Source organism: Notolepis coatsorum (genome assembly GCF_963971535.1).
Source record: "Notolepis coatsorum genome assembly, chromosome: 19".
NCBI lineage: Eukaryota > Metazoa > Chordata > Actinopteri > Aulopiformes > Paralepididae > Notolepis > Notolepis coatsorum.
In genome coordinates this window covers 76917578-76939310 of record NC_140183.1, presented here as the reverse complement: position 1 = coordinate 76939310, position 21733 = coordinate 76917578, and the positions used below count along the sequence as shown (strand labels likewise).

General features: G+C 43.6%; 1 protein-coding gene across 1 annotated transcript in view; it reads left to right on the top strand.

The window, feature by feature from the left end:
* The window catches only part of LOC311245806 (retinoic acid receptor RXR-beta-A-like), a 42256-nt gene that overhangs the window by 5267 nt on the left and 15256 nt on the right, over positions 1–21733 (top strand). The window contains 1 exon segment of the mRNA XM_084335794.1: positions 20912–21091. Within this exon segment, the coding sequence (XP_084191920.1) occupies positions 20912–21091 (180 nt within the window).

Below are 21733 nucleotides of genomic sequence, written 5' to 3'. Positions count from 1 at the left end.
TAAATGGACAATCGAGCTGGAAATAACGTTAGATTCCTCTTACCTCTGGCCGATGCGTCTGGAAAATCAATTATTTGACGTCGACAGGGCTGTACAGTGCGAGATATATGTTGCACGTGCTACAGCAACATCGGTCTGTGCGATGAATGGATTTACTTTAGTAGCACTGGTGCGATAGGCATTCGGTTCATATCGATACTCTTATTTTGAAAATCCTGTGGCAACTCTCATTTCCGCCCAAGCGCAGCTAATGGCTATGGCTCCGGCAGCTAGCAACGTTCGGTTCATATCAATACTCTTATTTTGAAAATCCCGTGGTGTTGTATCCGCTCGGCTCCACAGCACACAACAGTACTCGTCTCAGTAGTAGCAGTAGCGTCTGGAACACGCACATTGCAACATAGTTCGCCACCCAAAACAAATCCCTGCTGTTTTATTCTGCAACGGGTCAGATGCATCTAACATGCTTTGCAATCCTCGCCATTTCTTTATGACCACGTCGTGTATTAACATTACGTTAGCGTAAGCTAACAACCAGCTAACCCTGTTAACTGTTCAGAGCCATAGAGAGAACAGCAGAGTGGGGACTGGGGGAGGGGGGGGGGGCGGGGGACAGGCATTCTCCCTTCTGTGTGTGTGCGTTTGAAAAGATCAGATGAAGTCAGACAAGTATATTATATTGATAGTAAATGTACTGAGGGTGGACAGATAATGTTGATATTTAAACATAAAAAATACAATACATATAATAAATGTATTCATGATCATCATGCAACATAAATTGCAGGAACGGTTTGGGAGAGGAAGTTGTTTTAGGTTGCGTGTTGTGAGTTCCAAAAAAATGTATTTAAAGTTTTAAAGCTCAATATATCAAAACGTGGCACTTTATAGTGAACAGGAGGTCTATTTGTATTAAAATCAATAAATAGTTATTCATTTAAATGTCTGGAAGAGCAAAATAAAAGAAATTCAAATTATATTTCCGTTACCTTTTTTGAGTTGATCTAAATGTTACTGATTGTGTTAAATGGGCTTATGATATCGTCTCATATCGATTGCAGGCACCTGCATAGTCAAGTCAAGTCAAGAGTTTTATTTGTCACGGCATACGAGTATACAATGAAATGCGGGTGGTCTTGCCCGCAACGATGTGCAATACAGTGGTACAACATATAATAGAATCCAATACAAAAAACATTGTGCAATAACAGGCAACATGGTGTGACATCTCGGCATTTGTACATAGTTATTTACAGAGTATATAGGACATGCTAGGTAGCTTTGGTAGTGCAATACACTGTTACTGTTGCTAATACTAGTTTAAAGTGGCCTTTCCTTTTGGCAATAAGTGTGGGTGTGTGCGGCATGAGTGTGTGCCCGCTCATGTTAAAGTGTCAAAGTGGCTGCTAGTGTGTGAGCGTGCACAGCGTGCGTGTCGTGTGTGTGCTCATGTGTGCTTATGTGTGGATAGTTCAGTGTTCTGTGGTACTCAATGTTCATTGTTCAAGACTCTGATGGCCTGGGGGAAGAAGCTGAGCCTAAGCCTCTCTGTCCTAGTAGCTGGGGTTCGCAGGCGTCTGCCTGACCTCAGCAGCTGAAACAGGCTGTTATTGGGGTGGTGGGGGTCTTTCATTATTTTGCAGGCTCTGGATTTGCACCTCTTGTTGTATAGAACCTGCAGGGGAGGTAGTGCAATACCCGTGGTACGCTCGGCTGAGCGCACCACTCTCTGTAGGGCCTTCTTGTCCTGTGCCGTGCTGTTTCCATACCAGGCAGTGATGTTTCCGGTCAGGATGCTCTCTACCGCTCCTGAGTAGAAGGACTGGAGTATCTTCCCCGATACTCTGAACTTCCTTAACTGTCTCGGGTGGTAGAGGCGCTGTTTCGCCTTCTTTACTACTGTCTCTATGTGTGTTGACCATGTCAGATCCTCTGAGATGTGGACCCCCAGGTACTTAAAGCTGCTCACCCTGTCCACGGTCGTATCGTATCGTGGCAGATATTGGCAAATATCGTATCGTTGTGACGTTGTCCAAAGAATATATCGTATCCTGATGAAACTGGTGATTCCCACCCCTAGTAGAGTCCATACACCCAACACCAAATCCCATAATTCCTTAAACGTAACGTGTCTGGCTGTGTGACATCAACTTGTCAGCATGTAAATGACAGCCAAACATGGCACTGCAACTAAATAACACAAATACAATAGGCACATTTGTGACTGTTACAAATATAACACGTTTTATACTTGTGCTACAAGATTTTGGCCTGTGCTACAAAACTATCAACCTCTGTAGCACCAGTGCTATGTGCAAAAAAAAGTTAACGTACAGCCCTGGTCAATCTGCTAGATCCATTTTCCGTTTGTATGACTCAATAAACGCCGAAAGCATATTGATTCTTGCGTCTCGAAAGCGATCCAATGCACCCGAGGTGTGTATATTGATCCACGTTACAAGATATCTCTTCCGGAGCTTTTTCCCCGATGCACAGAGCGCCACTTCCGGTTTAGAGTGAAGTGTAACTCGCCCGAAATCCACCAGGCGGCGGTATTGAGGCGTTGCAATATCAGACAGGGTCCAGCTGGCTCCCGGAGGCTTCCTGGATGAATTATGAATGCCAATAGCGAATAAAATAAATAACGATCACTCAACGCATGGCGGCCAATAACGAGTATACTCGTTATTGGCAATTAATGTGTTAAGGATGAGACAAGACCACCTTTTCACTCCTGAAACAGATTCTTAATCCGCAGCAGGACTGTACGTTAACTTTTTTTGCACATAGCACTGGTGCTACAGAGGTTGATAGTTTTGTAACACAGGCCAAAATCTTGTAGCACGAGTATAAAACGTATCTAAAATCTCTAAAAAACAACCACACGTAGTGCAGTTCATCACTTAAATAGGTATGTGTCTGGCAAAGGCCATGAATCTTGCATACCAGGGCACACAAAATCCAAACCATAACAAGAAATGTTTTCAGACAAACATTTTCTCTTTATTTGCCCATAATGGTAAATTGCAGGGACATAACAACTTTATACAAGACATCACTATGTTACGCTTCAAATTAGCAGTGCAAATCTGTTTAAATTTGTCATACAATGTTTTTTTATTGAGAACGTGTGTAAATCACTAATCAGGGCTTGAAATTGCGACCGAATTGGTCGCATATGTGACCGAATTTGTATCTGCAACCTCAAAATATAATTGGGAGCATTCGTGCGAGTGCAAATAATTGTTCTGGTGCGACCCTCTCCCCCCCCTCCACGAACGTCCCTTTCTCTGTACATTCGCTAGTTTGTCACTCAGTATGTGCCCTGTGAGTTGACAGTGACCATTCTAACCAATCAAACGTGAGCTTGACGTTCTTACATTTAATGCTGATTTTAGATTGGTTAAGATTAGCCTTCAAGCCTCGCTGTCTTCTCTCATCCTACAGCAAGTTGTTGACGCACACACGCGTTCACACACGCTGCTCGCATTGCCCCTGCCCCTCCCCCTCACAGACCAGTCTAGTCAACATCTCTCATTCGAAGAGAGCAAGAGATAATACAATCCATATAGGCCTAAGATAAATGTGTATATTCTTGTTGAAAACAAGTAGGCCTGTACAAAATGAAATAAAAAACAAGGACACAATCATGACAAAATGGTTGTCATGTATAAAACATGCTTAGACCTGTAGAACCCCCCACCCCACAACACGCATTTACACACACCAGTGCTTTAGACACACTTCTTTGTGTATTTAGCCCAGATCTCAGCTGAAACACTAAAATGACGTGCAGAGGATGTGGCAGGTAGTGGCTCCGGGATGACACATTTGATGTCGTCCAAGTAATACCACACTTTCTCTCCATCGAACCTCCGAGATGGAATGTAGAATTTGTTCTCTCCAGCACAATTCATCGTGTCAACTTCATATTGATCATCCACAATCTGTAAAGGACATGGGTAAAAGAAAAAGTACAAAACAGGACTCAGGATTTACCATTAACAAGTAACCTAGTGTCCATATCTAAAACTAGTTCTACATACCTGTGTGATGGTGCCAGGGAACAACTCTGCATCATACTCCACAAGGCCCCACTTTCCCACGTCCAAAACAGGTCCTGGCTCTGCATTCTCCTTATCTGACTCCACATTCGCTCCTATGAAGGAGCACTCTTTTGGGAGAAAGCATCTGCATGCACTGCCACAAAAGCAGGATACGTCCCGGGTCTGGATTACCCCTGGTTTTGTAGATGTAGATGCTATAAACTGAAATTAAATAATAAATGTATTAAAAAAGCATATGAATCAATCAAGTTAAGCCAACGTATGACAATTAATTAATTAATTAAAACACTCTTAACAGGAGCACTCATTCAAGGGTGCTACGACTATGCTTGCTCCTCATGGTACCAAAGCACCTCAAAGGCACTAAAAACAAGATTACAAACATCACAAAACAAACTGGTCAGACTACTGCTTGACCTTACTCCTAGAACCCACCTCACCCCTGCCCACTTTGTCATTATGAATTTAAAATGGGGGACCCTGATGTAAACAAGACGAAAGTCTTTCTCTGGTCTGCATCCCCTTAACAATTGTGTGTATTGAGCTGTACTGTATTGTACCCATTCTACAACCTATTAATAAAGTTTTCAATCAATCAAACTTGTTCAACCTCATGTCACATTGACCTACCTGGTGAATCTTCATAGTCCCGGGCACTGTATTCAGGGCTGGAGGAATCAAATCCTGGGCCGAAACGATCTCCTCCTCTGTTACCATGTGTAGCCTTACAGATGAGTGTGTTGCCAGTTGCTGATGCAGTGTGTTGGTGTCTGGGATGCTAGTTCCATAAGCAACAAGCCGGTCTGCTAGGTTCTTGAGTGCACCCCCTACCCCATCAGGGGCACCCTTGCCATGAGATGCCTCTGAGAAGTTCCAGGTGACATATTCAAACCCTCTCATGAAAGGCACCGTCGAGGCCAGATAGAATGCGGTCTTGTTGCGGTACTGTCTGGGAGGTGGGTCCATCTGAAATAAAATGGATGTGCTTCACTTCTGGATGTTCCTGCCGGATGGACTTGAGCACTGGATTAAGATGAGCCCACGTTGCAACAGCATCATGCTTTAGGGACACTGACAGAGAGGCAAAAGACTCCACACGTCCCCCACTCAGGTATTTGACCCCAGTATGAAGCGTCACTTGCTGGTTCCCGCCACCAAAGTGGGTGTCTTTCACTTCCCTGGTGTACTTACAGCTGTAGTTCTCACTGTAATCAATGTGGATGGCCACCTCTTTCTCAGTAAGGCTCTCCTTGAGTGACTTCAGCCTCTGGAACTGGTGCTGGATGTTATACACATGAATGGCCAGTTTATTTACATGGTCCTTAGTGAGGTCAACAAGTTTGTCGATAGATGTGTGTGTCTTCTCCAGTGCTGTGTTTTTGACATTCGTCTCCTCCAGTGCACCATCTTTTCCCTTTTTTGTGATTTTACCTGTCCGGGTAACCCACTGGTCCCAGGAAATTATGTTTCCCTTGGTTGATGGATCAATAGTTGAAGGGAAGGTTTTGCCTTGGCATTGAATGCACCTTCTGTACATGCATTCCACATCACTTGAGCTGCAGACACAGGACTCAACTATTTCAGTTGTGGATGGTGTGGCAACAATCCCAAGCTGGTGAAGCTTCTTGATTTTGAATAGGAAATTCTCTTGGATTTTGCAGGCACAGGTTTCTCTTTGGGAAACGTTGGGTCTCACGATCCAAAAGGGCTTCAGTCTGCAGAACTGAGCCCTTGAGAGTTTGTAGCGAGGATGCTGACTGAGAAATTTAACATGTAGTCTCTCCATAGTGTCAGTCAGTGCCCTCTTCCTGAACACTTGTCCTTTCTTGCGGACTTCCCCTGTTTTGCCATTGATGACGGTTGAGTTGTCATCCTGGTGCAAGAAACGAATCACAACATGTCCCATCAATCGTCTCTGGCTGTTGTTGGGCAGGGTCTTGGGCTCTCTCCGGTGGGTGGCTCTCTTCTCAATGGTGCCTATCAAAGGTGCTGGTCCTTTTTTTTTTTTTTTTTCTTGTTTTTTTTTCTTGTAGCCTTCTAAGCTGCTTCGTTAGGTTAGAGTATTTTCGGGACTGGATTTCCAGTTGATCTTTTGTCGCCCTCAGTTTTGACCTCAGTGAGGTTATGGTTGCCTCCCTTTTTCTTCCTGCTTTGGGGGTGGAGGTCTGCTCTGGTGTTGGGCAGTTCAAAGGTGGCTCGGGAGGGCTTGGTACTACCTGGACATCCTGCATCCTCCTTTTTCTTCTTGCTTTGGGGGTGGACGTCTGCTCTTGTGTTGGGCAGTGTGATGGCAGTTCTGGGGGGCTTGGTGGTACCGGTAGGCCTACATCTTGCTCCGGTACCTGTGCGGCATCTGGCTCATTGATGGAGGGAGGGGTCAAATCCCAAGATGGCATTCAGTGTTTTCTTTTTAGCATAATGCCTGTTCGAATTTTCTCTCCATTGTTTTTGTGTCCTTTCATATTGTTTGGAGGTAAGATCTTCCATTTTCTTGATATTACCATTTTCCTTTTGTTTTTTATATCTAGAAATGAAAAGGTAGCATGCCATAAAATTAGGAAAAACATATATGGACAGACCCTACACTATGCACTGGATGGCGTGTGTGTGTGTTACAGTAGGGCCTGACTTTCTTAGAGTGTGTGTGCATATGTGTGTCCTACAGTAGGGTTCTCCCTGTGTGTGTGTGTGTGTCCTACAGTAGGGACTGAATGGCTTACAAACTGTGAGTGTGTACCAGCGTTTCCGTTAGCCGGTAATTACCGGTATTTGACCGGCAAAATCTGTTGAAGTCCGACATATTTAATCTCTCCGGTCTTAATGTCCGGTGAAAATAATTCCCAGTCTAAGCACAATTTGATTATTTGAATTGTATTAAAATAGGCTAAAATTAAATAGCCTATGCGATGAACGAAACAATCATTACATTTGTTTCATCGTTGCTTCTAATAATGACAACGACGTTGTCAGCGAGAGCTTGGTGCTGGGTGTGCGAACTTTTGTGAAGCTGCAGAGCCGGAGCAGCAGCAGCACAATGCAGTACTCCACAGGCCACGTGAGCGGATCGGCGCGGCCGAGAAATCCGCTCTTCGCTCTTTAAAGCTTGGTCCGCTCCGCTAATCGCTCATGTTGACCCCGCCCCCAAGTCGCTCTCCGCTCGCTCCCCGCTCACCTTGAATCGAGCGCTCCCCGCGCCAGATCGCTCGGCAGTTTTTTTTTTTTTTTTTTTGGAGCATGGTGTAAATTAGCTCAAACTACAACAGTCTACACCCCCTGGGCCCCTTAACAATTGTTTGTATTGAGCCGCATTGTAATTGTACCCATTCTGCAATGTTAAATAACGTTGTTTATCCATTCACTAGCTCTACTAAGCGATGATAGGCTAGCCGAGCCACAATGCTATGGTCGCTGCCATTAACGTTAGCATGTAAGCTAACGTCAACAACAATGGCGTCGATACTTTTTCTAACAGGAGTGAGTGAAGGAGGAGGAGTGAAGCCTGAACATGATATCACAGGTTCACCCTTCTCATTGGTTGAAAATGGCCTTCATGTTTGTACATCGCCATCTGTTGCTTTGGCATTGTACTGCATGTATATTATTACATCAGTGTTAAACCACTGTGAGCGGCCTGGAGTGGATTGGAGCGGAGGAGAACTCTCGCTCCGGACGTCGCGCAGACTCATTTTAAAACCCACTCCTCGCTCACGTCAAAACCGGCCGCTCCGCGCCCCGCGCCGCTCACGCTCCGATCCGCTCACATGCACTGGTACTCCAGCAGTACTCCAATTCAGCCATTTTCAATTCAATGTTGGGTGGGGGGCGCTGCTGTGCGGTCCCCAGAAAAGAGCCAATAACAGCTGAATCTGCTGCTCTGCATCGACATACTCTCGCAAATAAGTCATTGGGAGGTGGAGAGAGAGAGAGTCGTCACGCAAACCCACGATAATGTTGCCGTCTCTCTCTGCCAAATTTCTCAGTTCTTTGCTTGATATAATTGCCCACAGACACCTATTTGATTTAAAGTCGGCAGCAGCACGAGTCTCGGGACTTATTTTATTTGGAATATAATGACTTTATACGCAAAAGTAGCCTAGTTTTAAGTAAACATATTATAAATCTACATGCCTTGATGATGTCATTCTTTTGTTTTGTTGTCATTCTTTTGCCTATCAATTGTTTTTAAGCTCAATAAACTCTGACCGGAATTTCTCTCATTTGACCGGTAGATTGAAATCTACCGGACACTGAGGCCGGCAACAATTTTTTCTAACGGAAACCCTGGTGTGTACACATCCTCTAGTGAGGGCCAGAAAGCTGGATATCCTATCAACTAAATGGCTTGTATGAGGCTTCCTATAAACTAGCATGTTTGCTAATGACTGTACCATTCCCAACCCCCCTTACCTCTCTCTCTCCTTCCTTCTGTACTCGTCCAGCAGGTCAGGGTTGTTGTAAACCTTTTCTCTGAATTTTGCTAGCCTAGCCTTTGCTAACGCTTTCTTTTTCTCAGTGGCTGACTGTCTGCAATGAAACAGGAAAGTTAGTAAATTACATCAAAATGAACTGTTGATGATACACATTTTACTATTACTATGTAATTACAACGTTATGAACACTTAATGTTGAAGTGTTACCAATTATTACTATTTAATGACAAAGTTATGTGATGTGTTACCAAATTCTCATTGCCGAAAGAGAAGTTCTCATTACTGAAACACCCAGTAAAGTGTTGCGGTATATGAGAAGTGTGTTGCGGAGGATGAGATGAGTTAGCATTTTTTAGCTAACAATGGAGAAGCCATGATGACATCGGGGGACAATACAACTTTATTTAAAAAAATACTGTAGTCTTAACAGGAAGGTGAAAACTGTTGCGGAGAATGAGAACTGCATCCATGGACATTATGTTTTCCACAAAAAAATCATTAATTTGTCAATTTAATTGTATAATTCATCATAATTTCCTTGATGACACAAATAAATAAACAATATTAATACAGTTTTAGAGAAACATTTTGAGTTTATTAAATATAAAATTAAGTCAATGTTCCATAGAAATCAATGTGGACGCATTGTGGTAATGAGAATTTAAGCACAACATGTACTAAAATATTAAAATAATTAATTGTTATGAGTAAACAACTCATTGTACAAGAAGGAGCACATTTTTATCTTTAATATTATGTTTTGTTTATTTGAATAAATGCTAACCTTTATTTAGAAAAGATCACGGCCATGGTAAATCATTGATTTCGTACTCCTTGAATGAGATCATCACACACACACACACACACCATTGCATTAATCAGGAGTACAAGGAACTCTGCATACCTTTGTTTCACAATGAAAAGTGCTTTATAAATAAAATGAATTATTATTATAAATAACCCCATGAAAGGTTTATTATTTTTATGGGTAATTACTTGCTTCATATTTGTGATGTTACTGGTTTCAGTGTGTGCCTAAACTGATCAATATGTTGGGCGGTTTATAGAGATCTATGCCAATTAATGTTTATGTATATCCGTGACTTTTATTATACGAATTGATAGAGGCCTACTACGTACGGTATGTGTATATGTGACCTTTATTTTGAAAACCATGTTGCAGTGTTGTGACGCAACCGTGTTTACGTTTGCGCTTTTAACACAATGGACGCCAGAGGTCGCTTAAGCCAGCGCTTTGTTCAATGGAGAGAATGCTGTGTTTGCGAGTGCTAAAACTATATTAAATATTATAGCTATGGATCTAATAATGTTGTCGATTTTTAGGGTTGGGCACCGAAAACCGGTTCTAATAGGAACCGGTTCCTAACTTCCGGTTCTGGAACCGGAAGTAACATATTTGAATTTCGATTCTAAATTTCGATATTTTTTTTTTACTTTTTTTTTTTTTTTTTTTTACTTTTTTTTTTTTTTTTTTTTTTACTTTAATACCCTAGTTACAGTACAGCAACCAAATTAAACTGTATCAAGTCAACTGAAAATGTGAATAGTATGATTTTCTTTTTGAAATAAATTTTTTTTTTTAAATCTCCTTCGAAATAAGCTGTGACCTGTTTTGACCTGCACCTCAAAGAATCGGAATCGAGAATCGTTTAGAACAGGAATCGATATGGAGAATCGGAATCGGAACCGGAATCGTTCAAATCCAAACGATGCCCAACCCTGTTTGTCAGTGAGTTTCTTCTGGTCAACATGCAAAAAACTGATTATCCTGAAAATCCTGAAATCAACGCTAGATTATTGTTATTATGTTTCCTCATGCACGCATGAAAGGGGGTTTGGAGGGGAGCTCCAGTAGCTCACCGCGTACCTCGAACGCCATTTCGGCGTCGGGGACAACCGTGCGCGTCACGGATCTGGGGTAGCGAGTTCGACTCCCGGACTAGCCGTATTTTCTCAGAGTGTCTTTCCCCCGATCTATACCCCCATTCAACCTGTTTCTGTCGGTCATGCTTGACCAGAAAAAAGCGATAAACGCTAAAAGAACCAGCTGACTGGTCAAAGTTTTAAAAAAGAAAGGGGGTTTGGAACGGGGCGCCCATCCGTGCCGTGTTGTGACCAACGGGACACGGCACACACACATTCCACACACACATTCAACACAGACAGCTTCGATCGCAGCTTCGCAGGAGAAAAAAATATCGGATCAACGCAAGATTGGATAATATATAATACTGTCCTTACCTTGTCTCTGATGTAATGCAAAAAGAATAATCCAATTATCTGATCGCCATTCCAGATACTGGTCGCGGTAGTCTGTCCCACGTTATCCAGCATTACACATGGACGGGCGGGCGGATGAACTCATCGAGGCATCCGTGGTGACCACTTGTCTCGCCGTAGTATTTAGACCCCGCCCGCACGCTGCAGCTCGGCCGAGAAAACAAACATCGTTTCAAATGGAGTGCAATAGCGGCCGCAAGGCGTTAGGCGGTGGTATTGACCGTCTGCGAGCTCAGACACATTCAGACCAGCCTGCACAGGCTGCCTCGATGGATTATGAATGGCAATACAATAATGAATAAAAGAAATAACGATCATACAACAAGTTAACTCGTTTTTGGCACTCAATGATTGGCGGCCTAACACGAGTTAACTCGTTGTTGGCGCAGAAAGGGTTAACAGTGAAATGTTCAGTTAAACTTAGCTCGAAGGAAAGACGCTAATCAAAAAGTTTTAATAGACTCATATGAGGCCATAGCGCTTATGGTGGGACTTTGATTGTTTATAGAAGAGGAATGTAATACAATGCAAAACGAGAAATAAACAGTGATTTTACCAGCAGTAAGTTGCAAGCCACTTTCATATATACGGGGAACGGTGACAATTATTAGTATTACCTTATTTGCATATTGTCTCGTTATTAGATGATAGATTGATACTTTATTGATCCCCGGAGGGAAATTTAAGTAGACAGTATTTAAGTATTGAAAAACGTCCTAATAGTGGGCTACTCACCTAATGCATGGCTGTGCTCTAGTTCCTGTTGCCCGATCAGCTTGTTCGTTGGCTTTAAATTATAAATGGAAAGCTAACGAAGAAGCTCATTCGAACGTCGACTATTTCACATTATTTGTTAAGTGTCCGTGTTTCCATCAATCATCACTGCCAGGTCCGACTTAATTTCATCGGCTAGGGTCTCTTATCATCTCTCCACATTGGACGTGGTTGTTTGTCATAAGATGGACTGATATCCCCTCCGTTCTTCTTGCAGAGCTAAATTAGCGGCTTAAAATAAGTGAAAGGAAGTTATTCTTTGGCGATGCAATAGGCCACATACATTTTCATCTTCAGAGTTTCGTTTAGATTGTTCGGTAGGAATTATGGGATTTGGTGTTGGATGTATGCACTCTACGCAGACGTGGACATGGTCTTTAATCGCACGATAGACTACAACTACCAAGTAGAATAGCGTGGCCCAGGCCCATCGATTCACTTCACACGCAAACATTTTCCCCCACACACAGGCTGTCAGGCTATCGCACGGGTGCTACGCAGTAAATTCATTCATTGCACAGACAGATTTTTTCATAGCACGTGCGACATATATGCGACACTCATGTACAGCCCTGCTCAGCTTAGTGTCGCCTGGTTTTGATCAGATCCACTACAGTATAGACTTAGACAGTTTGTTTGGGGTCATTCTGCAAAAACGAAATATAATCCTCTTTTTTTTTTTTTCTCGCGTATCCATTTGAGAGACATACATATTTATATTTATATTATATGTACATATTTGCCAACAATGCAGAAACTCTAGTTGCTTTGCTTTCATGTCCGACGTGTGCACATGGCTGTTGGTATTTGATTTTAGTATCGGGGAAATTCTTCGTTATTGATACCTGTTTTAGCCTATTATCGACCCGGTGTCTGATATTAGTATTGGCATTGATACTAATTGTAGGCCGATAATGAGTCTGCTAGAGCCTGTGAACAAATGTTACTTCGGCGGGCCGTTATCATGAGCAATGTTCCCTCTAAATTTTTTTCGGTCTGAGCTGTTACACTCAAACCTCCTGAGCAGACATCAGCAACTACTGAGCAACATACGTCACCTTCCGATTAACCGGTTGGTTGATAAGCGGCGGTTTGTACAAAATTATTTACCTCAATGTCTAACACAAAAATCTATAAATTTTGCTGATACACAGAAATAATACAAAAAGTCATATTATATTCCTTAATAAAATATTTATTTGACCATTGACGATACAGAGCAACGTCCTCCCTCCCTCTTCTCTCTCTCCCTCCCTCTGTCCCTCTAAACCTCTCACCTTCCCCTCTGCTTCATTCCTCCTTTCTGTTATTCAGATACACATCAGAAAAAAGGTCACTTGTTTCCAGACTCCTCTGGTCTGGTCTTAGCTCTTACTTAGTCCTTTCTGTTAGTCTGTGTGCACACTGCACATCAGAACACCTGCACATCAGAACACTGCACATCAGAAAACAGTCACTTGTTTACTCCTCTGTTCCTCAAAAAATTATAAAATAATATATAGAATAATCCAAAGGCAGCTCTTCTCCTCTGGTCTGGTCTTAGTTCTTACTTAGTCATTTCTGTTAGTCTGTGTGCACACTGCACATCAGAACACCTGCACATCAGAACACTGCACATCAGAAAAGAGTAAGGGCGCGGATCCACCTGCCTCATATTTATGACCGCACGCGTCTTTTTTCAATGTATCCCAATGGGGAGAGAGCGTATGCGGCCGCATGCGCCGCCTATAGGAAATGCGCTGCAGTCGGCTTCTTTTTTCAGCTTTTTTGTGCGGCCGAAAGTTGAAATATTCTGAACTTTCAGAGCGATGCGCTGAGCTCATTTTCAGACAACCAATCACAGCCATTCATATCTACCACTCTGTTTGTAACCTGACACCGGAGCTGCCTGCCTGTCTTGGCTGTTTCCCACTGTAGACGGGCCATTGAGATTCGCGACAAAACACAAATACACTAATAATAATAACTACACGAATACACTACTAAAAAGCTAATAAAAAGCAAAGGGCGAACTGTGGTGTCAGGCAATAACTATATATATAATTAATATACAATAAAGTTATTAAAATATGCTATAATATGTGCAAAACCGTGGCAGGAAAAAACGATAAAAGGATGGCTGTAGATTTCTTTCTGTCATCTACAAGATGCGCTTCATGCCAGCACTGCCGGCGCACTGCCAGTGTTTTTGTGAGATTGGTGGACGCGGGCCCTAACTTGTTTACTCCTCTGTTCCTCAAAAAATAAATAAAATAATAAATAAAATAATCCAAAGGCAGCTCTTCTCCTCTGGTCTGGTCTTATAGGCTCTTAGCTCTTAGTCCTTTCTGTTAGTCTGTGTGCACACTGCACATCAGAAAATAGTCACTCTGCTCCTCAAAAAAATTTAAGAATAAATAAAGTTATCCAAAGTCAGCAGAAGCCACTTCTCCTCTGGGATGGTCCGCTTCTTCTGGGAAACAGTAGAATAGAATAGAGTAATTAGTAATTAATCTTCTAACATCAGATTTTTGCCAAGTTCAAAACGCATGTTTGTGTTACTGTTAATACTGTAGTCTTGAAACTGTCTGGGTCTACAAAATACAAACACGACTAAACAAAATTATGTTAATATTAGCAGTTCTACAACTGATAAAAACAAGCTCTTAATGATTCAGATGATAATTCCTAATGAGTGACAGACGGTATAACACGCACATATCTGATCAGGAACTAATATGTTACCTTATCTTTCCCGTCTGTCCTTCTCAGTTCTCCAGTGGTTGTACACCTTGTCCAGGCTGATGGTGGCGGCAGCACCGTCTGTGTCTGCTTGCAGCCTTGACTTGATTCGCATCAACTCGTCTAGATGTTCCACTTCAAGACGATTTCTTGATGTTGTTTTGATACGATTCATCAAGCTAAACCCTCTTTCACAGTCTGCACTGGACGCTTGAAATGTCCCACAAATGTAGTCCATTTTCCATTCGTCCCATTTTTTATTAAAAAAAAATTCATTATTTTATATTTCTAATCAAGTACTCAAAAGCCACATTTTTATCACTTTGGATTTCAGGCTGTGTTGGCCTGGCTCCGCCCATAAGCACTTTGAGTGACAGTCATCCACACAGTCTGCGACTGGCATAGAGAGAGACTGAGGGGGATACTAATTAATTTAGCCGTGGGGGGAGGGGCATAATCCCACGGGACAATGCATTGGTAACTTGTTTCAAATGACAATATATACCCCTGTGATTATTATTGTACGGATCGGAATACGGCTGTGCTCGTGGGAGCATGCGCAAAGATATTATGCTGGTGCTCGACTGCGAGGGAGATAGAGAGAGAGGGACGCACGGAGCACTGTAAACGCTGCATGTGTGAGAGAAGACGGGTCCCCCTCTCTATCTCTCCCTCTATCTCTCTCTCCCTCGCAGAGTCGCAGCCGAGCACTTTCTCGTTTGAGGAAGTGTCGGGTTACACGATCTGCCTCGCTCTGTTTGAGGAAGTGAAGATTTTCCACTCGCTCTGCTGTCGCTGTCAACCATAGAGGGGGCGTTAGTTATGCAAATCAGTGCTATATTAACGTCGGCAAAACCGTCAAATCAGAACAGCTTAGTTGAGTGAGGGAAGATCTCGTGAACTCGAGACTAGACTGATGAGTCAATATGGTAATTAGAGACACAGACCCATTGATACTAACCCCTATTACTATAAAACCATGCTAAACACAGAAAAAAGCCATTTATAATGCATGTCCCATTTAATAATCTATGACCAGCCAATCCTTTGATGATCGCCAGCCTGTTGATTCTTCTGACTTGGTTCGACTTGTAACAAATAGGACGTCTTTTTTTAAATTAATTCTTTTTACATTTCACCAGTTTTCCACCTGGTGTTGTCTACTTCACGTGCGCTCAATGAATCTTCCTGTTGACAGTTTGATACACAGGCACGCGCTGTTCAGAACTCAACAAGTACTCAAACGGAGGCTCACGCATACCCAATGTTAGATCCTGATCAATCTGGCCAGTACCACGTCTTCGTCTGTTTGGCTCTCCATCCAATTCCTCAGCGTTGTGTCATTTTAATGGTCCTGACGTCTCAGATACTGGCTGATAAGATCCTTATCTCTCCCTGTTAGTACAATCCGCAAACCATAATAATTCTCCACCTCCGTAAGAATCCGACACTTCGACAACGTGAAATACCTTACAAGGAAAAGCGTGGTTTATTTGATAAACAGAAACCTCAGCTCAGATGTTAACAGATGTTATTGTCCTTGAAAAGTCTATTCTAATGATCTTTCGGTGTGTTCGTCTATCGTCCTTTTGTTATTCAGTCCAATAGTGTTCAGGCCTGGTCGTCAGCCTAACCCTCCTCGCGTTAGCCGAAGCTAATGATGATGTGGCATTCTTCCTCCATCCCCCCCCCCCCCCCCCCCCCTCTCGATGAGAGGAGAGAGTGTCTTCTGTGTGATCTCAGTCCTACTCGCTCTTGGTCTGCCTTACACCCGGAAACACCGTTCGACTTATAGATCTTCGTCGTAATAACGACGGCCCGCCTCTTTCCTGGTTGTCAGGCGACGCGCTGTCATGACAACCGCGTTTAACCTTTACACACATTTCACGTTTCATTAAGATGAACCTCTCTCCCTCCTGCTCTGGGCCTACCGTACACTCGCTATCAGTGTTCTTACAAGGAATGTCAACATTCGGCTGGCTGCTAAACATTCTGCTGGCTACTGGACCACTGTTCTATCACCCTCTTCATAGGCAAACCATGCACATTTTGATCTCTCTGACCCGGCACCGTTTTAGCTGTGGTCATCTCCCCCCAATCTATACATCACATACATTGAAAAAGCACCCCAAATCCTTCATTCCCCCCTTTGATTCTTAATCGACCTTCAGAATCAACAGACTACCGTAATTCCTCTAATAGTAACCGGTATTCAAATACAAGCCGGGTCTCTATTAATGGCCGGGTGCGCTCTTGAGCTAAGCAATTATAAGCCGACCTCCTAATACAAGCCGGGTTACTAATATACTGAGCTGCATACTGAGCTAGTTACTTTATTTCACTTTGAAAACGTTGAAATGACCAGTGACCACCTGTAATTGCACTGTTTACTATTTCATACAGTACTTGGTTTCAATAAATGAACCCAGTACATTTTACTGGGTTCAAACTGACACAAAATGTTGATTTATTCATTATGATCTGTTTGAAAATTAGAAATATAGGCCTCTCTCTTATACATGCCTCCTCCTAATACAAGCCTGGTACCCGCTACAGTTGAAACAAATACAAGCCGGGGTTACTATTAGAGGAATTACGGTACTTGGTTTTTCAATTAATTATACACAAAAATAGACTCATAACAATTAGGGCCCCGCCGTCTGCTGTTTGCCTTATTGTTTTCCATTACCCGCATCACACCCAAACCAGAAAGGATAAACAACGGTCAGGGAGGAGAGAGAGAGAGAGAGAGAGACAGAGAGAGACAGAGAAAAACACAGATTGCAACTTTTCAGACAACACACCTGAACCCTTCGGCCCTCCTATTAGGTACACCCCACGTCCAAATCAGAGCGCTCCCTTCCCTCTTACAGTACACCTCCCATCTTGGGCCGGTCCCGTCTCCTAGGGCAAGGGCCCCTTTCAGTGACGGCTCCTTTCCTGAGCTGGTCCCCCTCCCAGGGCGCGGTCCCCTAGGCAAAAATGTCTCCCCTGGTCTGCTACTGCTCAGTGTCTCTGGCTGTCCTCTCCACATCTGCTCCTCCACCGCCGCCGTCTCCTCTCTCTCGTCGTGGATGATCTGTGTACCAGGCTGCGGTGCCTGGCCCCTGCGGCTTCCTCCTCCAGTCTGTCTCCTGGTCGTCTCCACCGCTGTCGGTGTCTCCCCCCGCTGAAAGCAGAGACACAACACCAGCAGTCGTCTGTACATTCGACTTCCCTTGTTTTGCTATTAGTCTACCCCCTTCTCCACACCCATAATCTGTCCTACAGGGCTGTTCCCTGTTTGTCTTACGGCGTGACACCCGCAGCTAAACGATACCCACTCTGCGCTCTATCTGTTCATCCCAGGTTGACCCCCAGCGCGCGCCAGTTCTTCTGGTGACATGTCTTCAAGACTCTGCCTTATTAGGTGTGAGAAGGCCCCACTGGAGATCGAACTCCCTCTTATTTCATAATCAAACTTATTTAATTAACCGCATCTCATCTCTCTCTGTGCAATTCTTATTTAATCCATTGTATAATTAAACTCTTAAGTCCAGACCTATATCTAAATATTCCCCTATGGGTAATGAAAACTCCCCAGCACTACCCCCCCCTCCGCCACTAGGTGGCGGCCTACTCCTCCTCTATGGTGTTTTAGTTGACGTGTCACTTCCTGGTTCTTATCTGTTTTCCTCTCTTTCCTATCCATATCAGGGGACGCTTCTCCCGGACTAAACTCTTGCTTATCGGACATAATACACAGTTTAAGGTAAATTCCTGATCGACTTTCCTCTCGCCACGACAAATTCCGGCCGTCTTGAGACCACAGCGACCAGTTTAAGGTGGGCCGTCTCAGGCGACAGTCTTGTCATAACAATCCCGCCATAACAAATTTTCTGTCTGGTTCAGCATCCCCCCCACTCCTCATCTCGCATTTACACTCCCAAAACCAAAAACCCTGCAGCCTGCCTCGTTTGCTTTTCATTCTCTGTAGATAACACCCTCGATTTTCACCATGGCTCTCTGCTCATATTATTACAGCTGGCATTCTCTCTGTGTCAAACTAGAAATGTTTACGTTTACGGATGCACTATGTGTTCGTTTTTATTTGGCTTAAAAGATCAAAACAACCATGTGTGCACAGTGAACTCACATCTTTCTCCTAAGCGCTGTTTCTCCTACAGCGCTGGTCCGCCTCATGACCGCTCGACTCGCCGCTCTCTCCCAGGGCTGGCCGGCCTTGCTCGATCATGATTCTCCCACACACGATGACTGTTGTCCACTGTCGTCCCATTGAAAAGTCTCTTTCCGTTCTTATCTCTTGCAAATCCGGCTGTCAACCAACTGTTCCCGTTGTTTTTTATCTCTTGCAAATCCGGGTCACGGCACCAACTGTTAGATCCTGATCAATCTGGCCAGTACCACGTCTTCGTCTGTTTGGCTCTCCATCCAATTCCTCTGCGTTGTGTCATTTTAATGGTCCTGACGTCTCAGATACTGGCTGATAAGATCCTTATCTCTCCCCGTTAGTACAATCCGCAAACCATAATAATTCTCCACCTCCGTAAGAATCCGACACTTCGACAACGTGAAATACCTTACAAGGAAAAGCATGGTTCATCTCCCCCCAATCTATACATCACATACATTGAAAAAGCACCCCAAATCCTTCACCAATGAACTGAAAGGTCTTGAGAGATGAGTTTTCAGGAGAGCTAGTAGCCGGAAATCATATTAAAAAAAAAAAAAAAGAGCAAAATCGAAGACGTTTAAGTCTAAATGTAGAGAACACTCGTGTGTTCACTTTGTTAATATTTTTTGTACACATTCTCCCTATAAAATGAATATAAAATATTGCAAATGAACCATTTAACAGTTTAGAATATCCGGTTAATTTAACCCTGAGGTCTGGGCTTTTTTGTGTTTCCGCCCCCCCCCCATCCCAGATTCTGGGCCCGTTAGGGGATTACACTTTATTTTTATATACATAACAGGGCTGTACAGTGCAACGAGGTTATCGCAAATTGCCCCTATATATGGCCCGTGCGAGTGGAAATTTATATTTGGGGGCAACCTTGCGAGTAGTGATTTCAACCCTTCATTCGCATTTCACTCCTAAATTAATCCATACAAATTGGATAAAAAAATAGTCAAACATTAGCCTACAACCAGGGCTGTACAGTGCGACATAATGTCGCTGTGCTATGAAAAAATCTGCGTAGAGTCCATACATCCAACACCAAATCCCATAATTCCTAGCGAACAATCGAAACGAAACTAAATGTGGCCTATTGCATCGCCAAAGAAGAACTTCCTTTCAATAAGTTTAAGCCGCTAATTTTGCTCTGCAAGAAGAACGGAGCGGATATCAGTCGATCTTATGACAACCACGTCCGATGTGGAGAGATGATAAGAGACCATAGCCGATTAAATTAAGTCAGATCTGGCAGTGATGATTGACGGGGACACGGACACTAGACTTCTATACACGGATACACTTTTCCGTGACCATCCGTGGATTCCCGGAGGTATTATTATGCGCTGCATGCACACACACACACACACCAACCAACTAGACCAAGCTCGGATCGGTCGTTTTTAGAGACATGATCATGTCTTTTGTCTTTTGATCAGGCGTTTGTCATAATGAGTCTCCTGAACAATTTAAAACCAAGCATGACTCGTTCAGACCTTCCGACACAGCGGTATGGTCACTTTTACGCGACCATCCGCGGATTCCCGGAGGTATTATGCGCTGCACGCACACACACAAAGGGAGAGTGAAAGTACTCGGCCCCTCCCCTACGACTCAAGTGTAGTTCCTTAGACAGCAAGGGAAATCATACAGCCAGACAAGTTAACAATAATTAATCCATTTACAAGTTGTATTACATTTAGCAAATAAGGAAACGGATATTTCAAAGCACTAGAAATTGCGAATACCAATTTTCTTTACCTAATTCTGAATCACGCAACATTTTCGGCATTTATGAAAAATTCTCTCAGCCGAGATGAGGACGTTTTCATACCTTTTCGAGCCTATTGTTCTCCCATGCACGGAGACCTCAGAGAGTTCCGACTGGTTAACCGGCTACAGGATGTCCTTGCACATTGCCAATCCAGACACGTCTGTTTTCCATTGGGTCTGAAACCGGCCCGTTGGCTAGTAACAAGGAGGGCCCATTGGCTAGTAACAAGGAGGGCCCATTGGCTAGTAACAAGGAGGGCCCATTGGCTAGTAACAAGGAGGGCCCATTGGCTAGTAACAATGAGGGCCTGTTGGCTAGTAACAGTAACAAGGAGAGCAAAGAGAAGCAGGCTATTCTCGGTTCTCACTCCACAATAGTGAAACGAAACCCGCCTAAGTTTCCGTTGTCGGCTAAAAACACACTTCTTCAATCAATATCTAAAATGAACTGCATGTCTGTACTAGCGAACTACCCCCCCCCTCATCCAGTGTTGGCAAGCCCTGCGCACAGGAGCTCAACTTCAGCATGAAGTGGCGTGTAACCCTCCACAGGTCTGACGTGTCGACGCTAACCCCTATCCACAATGTCATCCTTCACGGTTCTTATCAGCTCGGTCACCCCCTCTCACCGGCTCTCTTTTCTCCCTCGCCTTCCTCTCAAACCGCAGGCAAGCACTATGGAGTGTACAGCTGCGAAGGTTGCAAGGGCTTCTTCAAACGCACCGTGCGCAAAGACCTGAGTTACACCTGCAGGGACAACAAAGAGTGCCTGGTGGACAAGCGCCAGCGCAACCGCTGCCAGTACTGCCGCTACCAGAAGTGCCTGGCCATGGGCATGAAGAGGGAAGGTATGCACGAAGGTGGGGCGGTCTGGGAGAACAATGCACCTATCTCAAATCCCGTCCTCTTTTCTCTACCCTCCAATCCGTTTGGTTGTCAAACTTATTTGTCTGACAGTTGTGATTGGAGGATCAAGAAAAGAGGGCGGGTTTTGAGATGTCCATCTTTTTTTTTCTCATATTGATGTATTGTATATCTTTTATGTGTGCAGAATTACATTATAATATATTTGATAACCCAATTGATGCTCATTGCGTTGGAACTGTATGACAATGTTGAAAGATCTGTAATTTTCTCCATGATTTTCCCTCAACTACCTCATACTTAATTTTTGAGATACATTTGAGTTAATATGGTGTGTGTGTGCTATCATCAGTCACTAAATCTCGAGGTCGAGTCTCGAGTCCCCAGTGTTCGAGTCAGAGTCACCAAAGAAGAGCCAGAGTCGAGTCCACATTACCCTAGTCCGAGTCCAAGTCATCAAGGTTGAGTCACCTCCACTCTGGCAGTCAAAGAGCTGACATACAAATAAAGAAAGGTCTACATTAAACATAAATGACACAGTTTATTTACTTTGTGACACAATAGCCAAACAAATGCACTAGCCATCAATATCTTATGCCAAATGATTAGGGGCTATTACAAAAAAA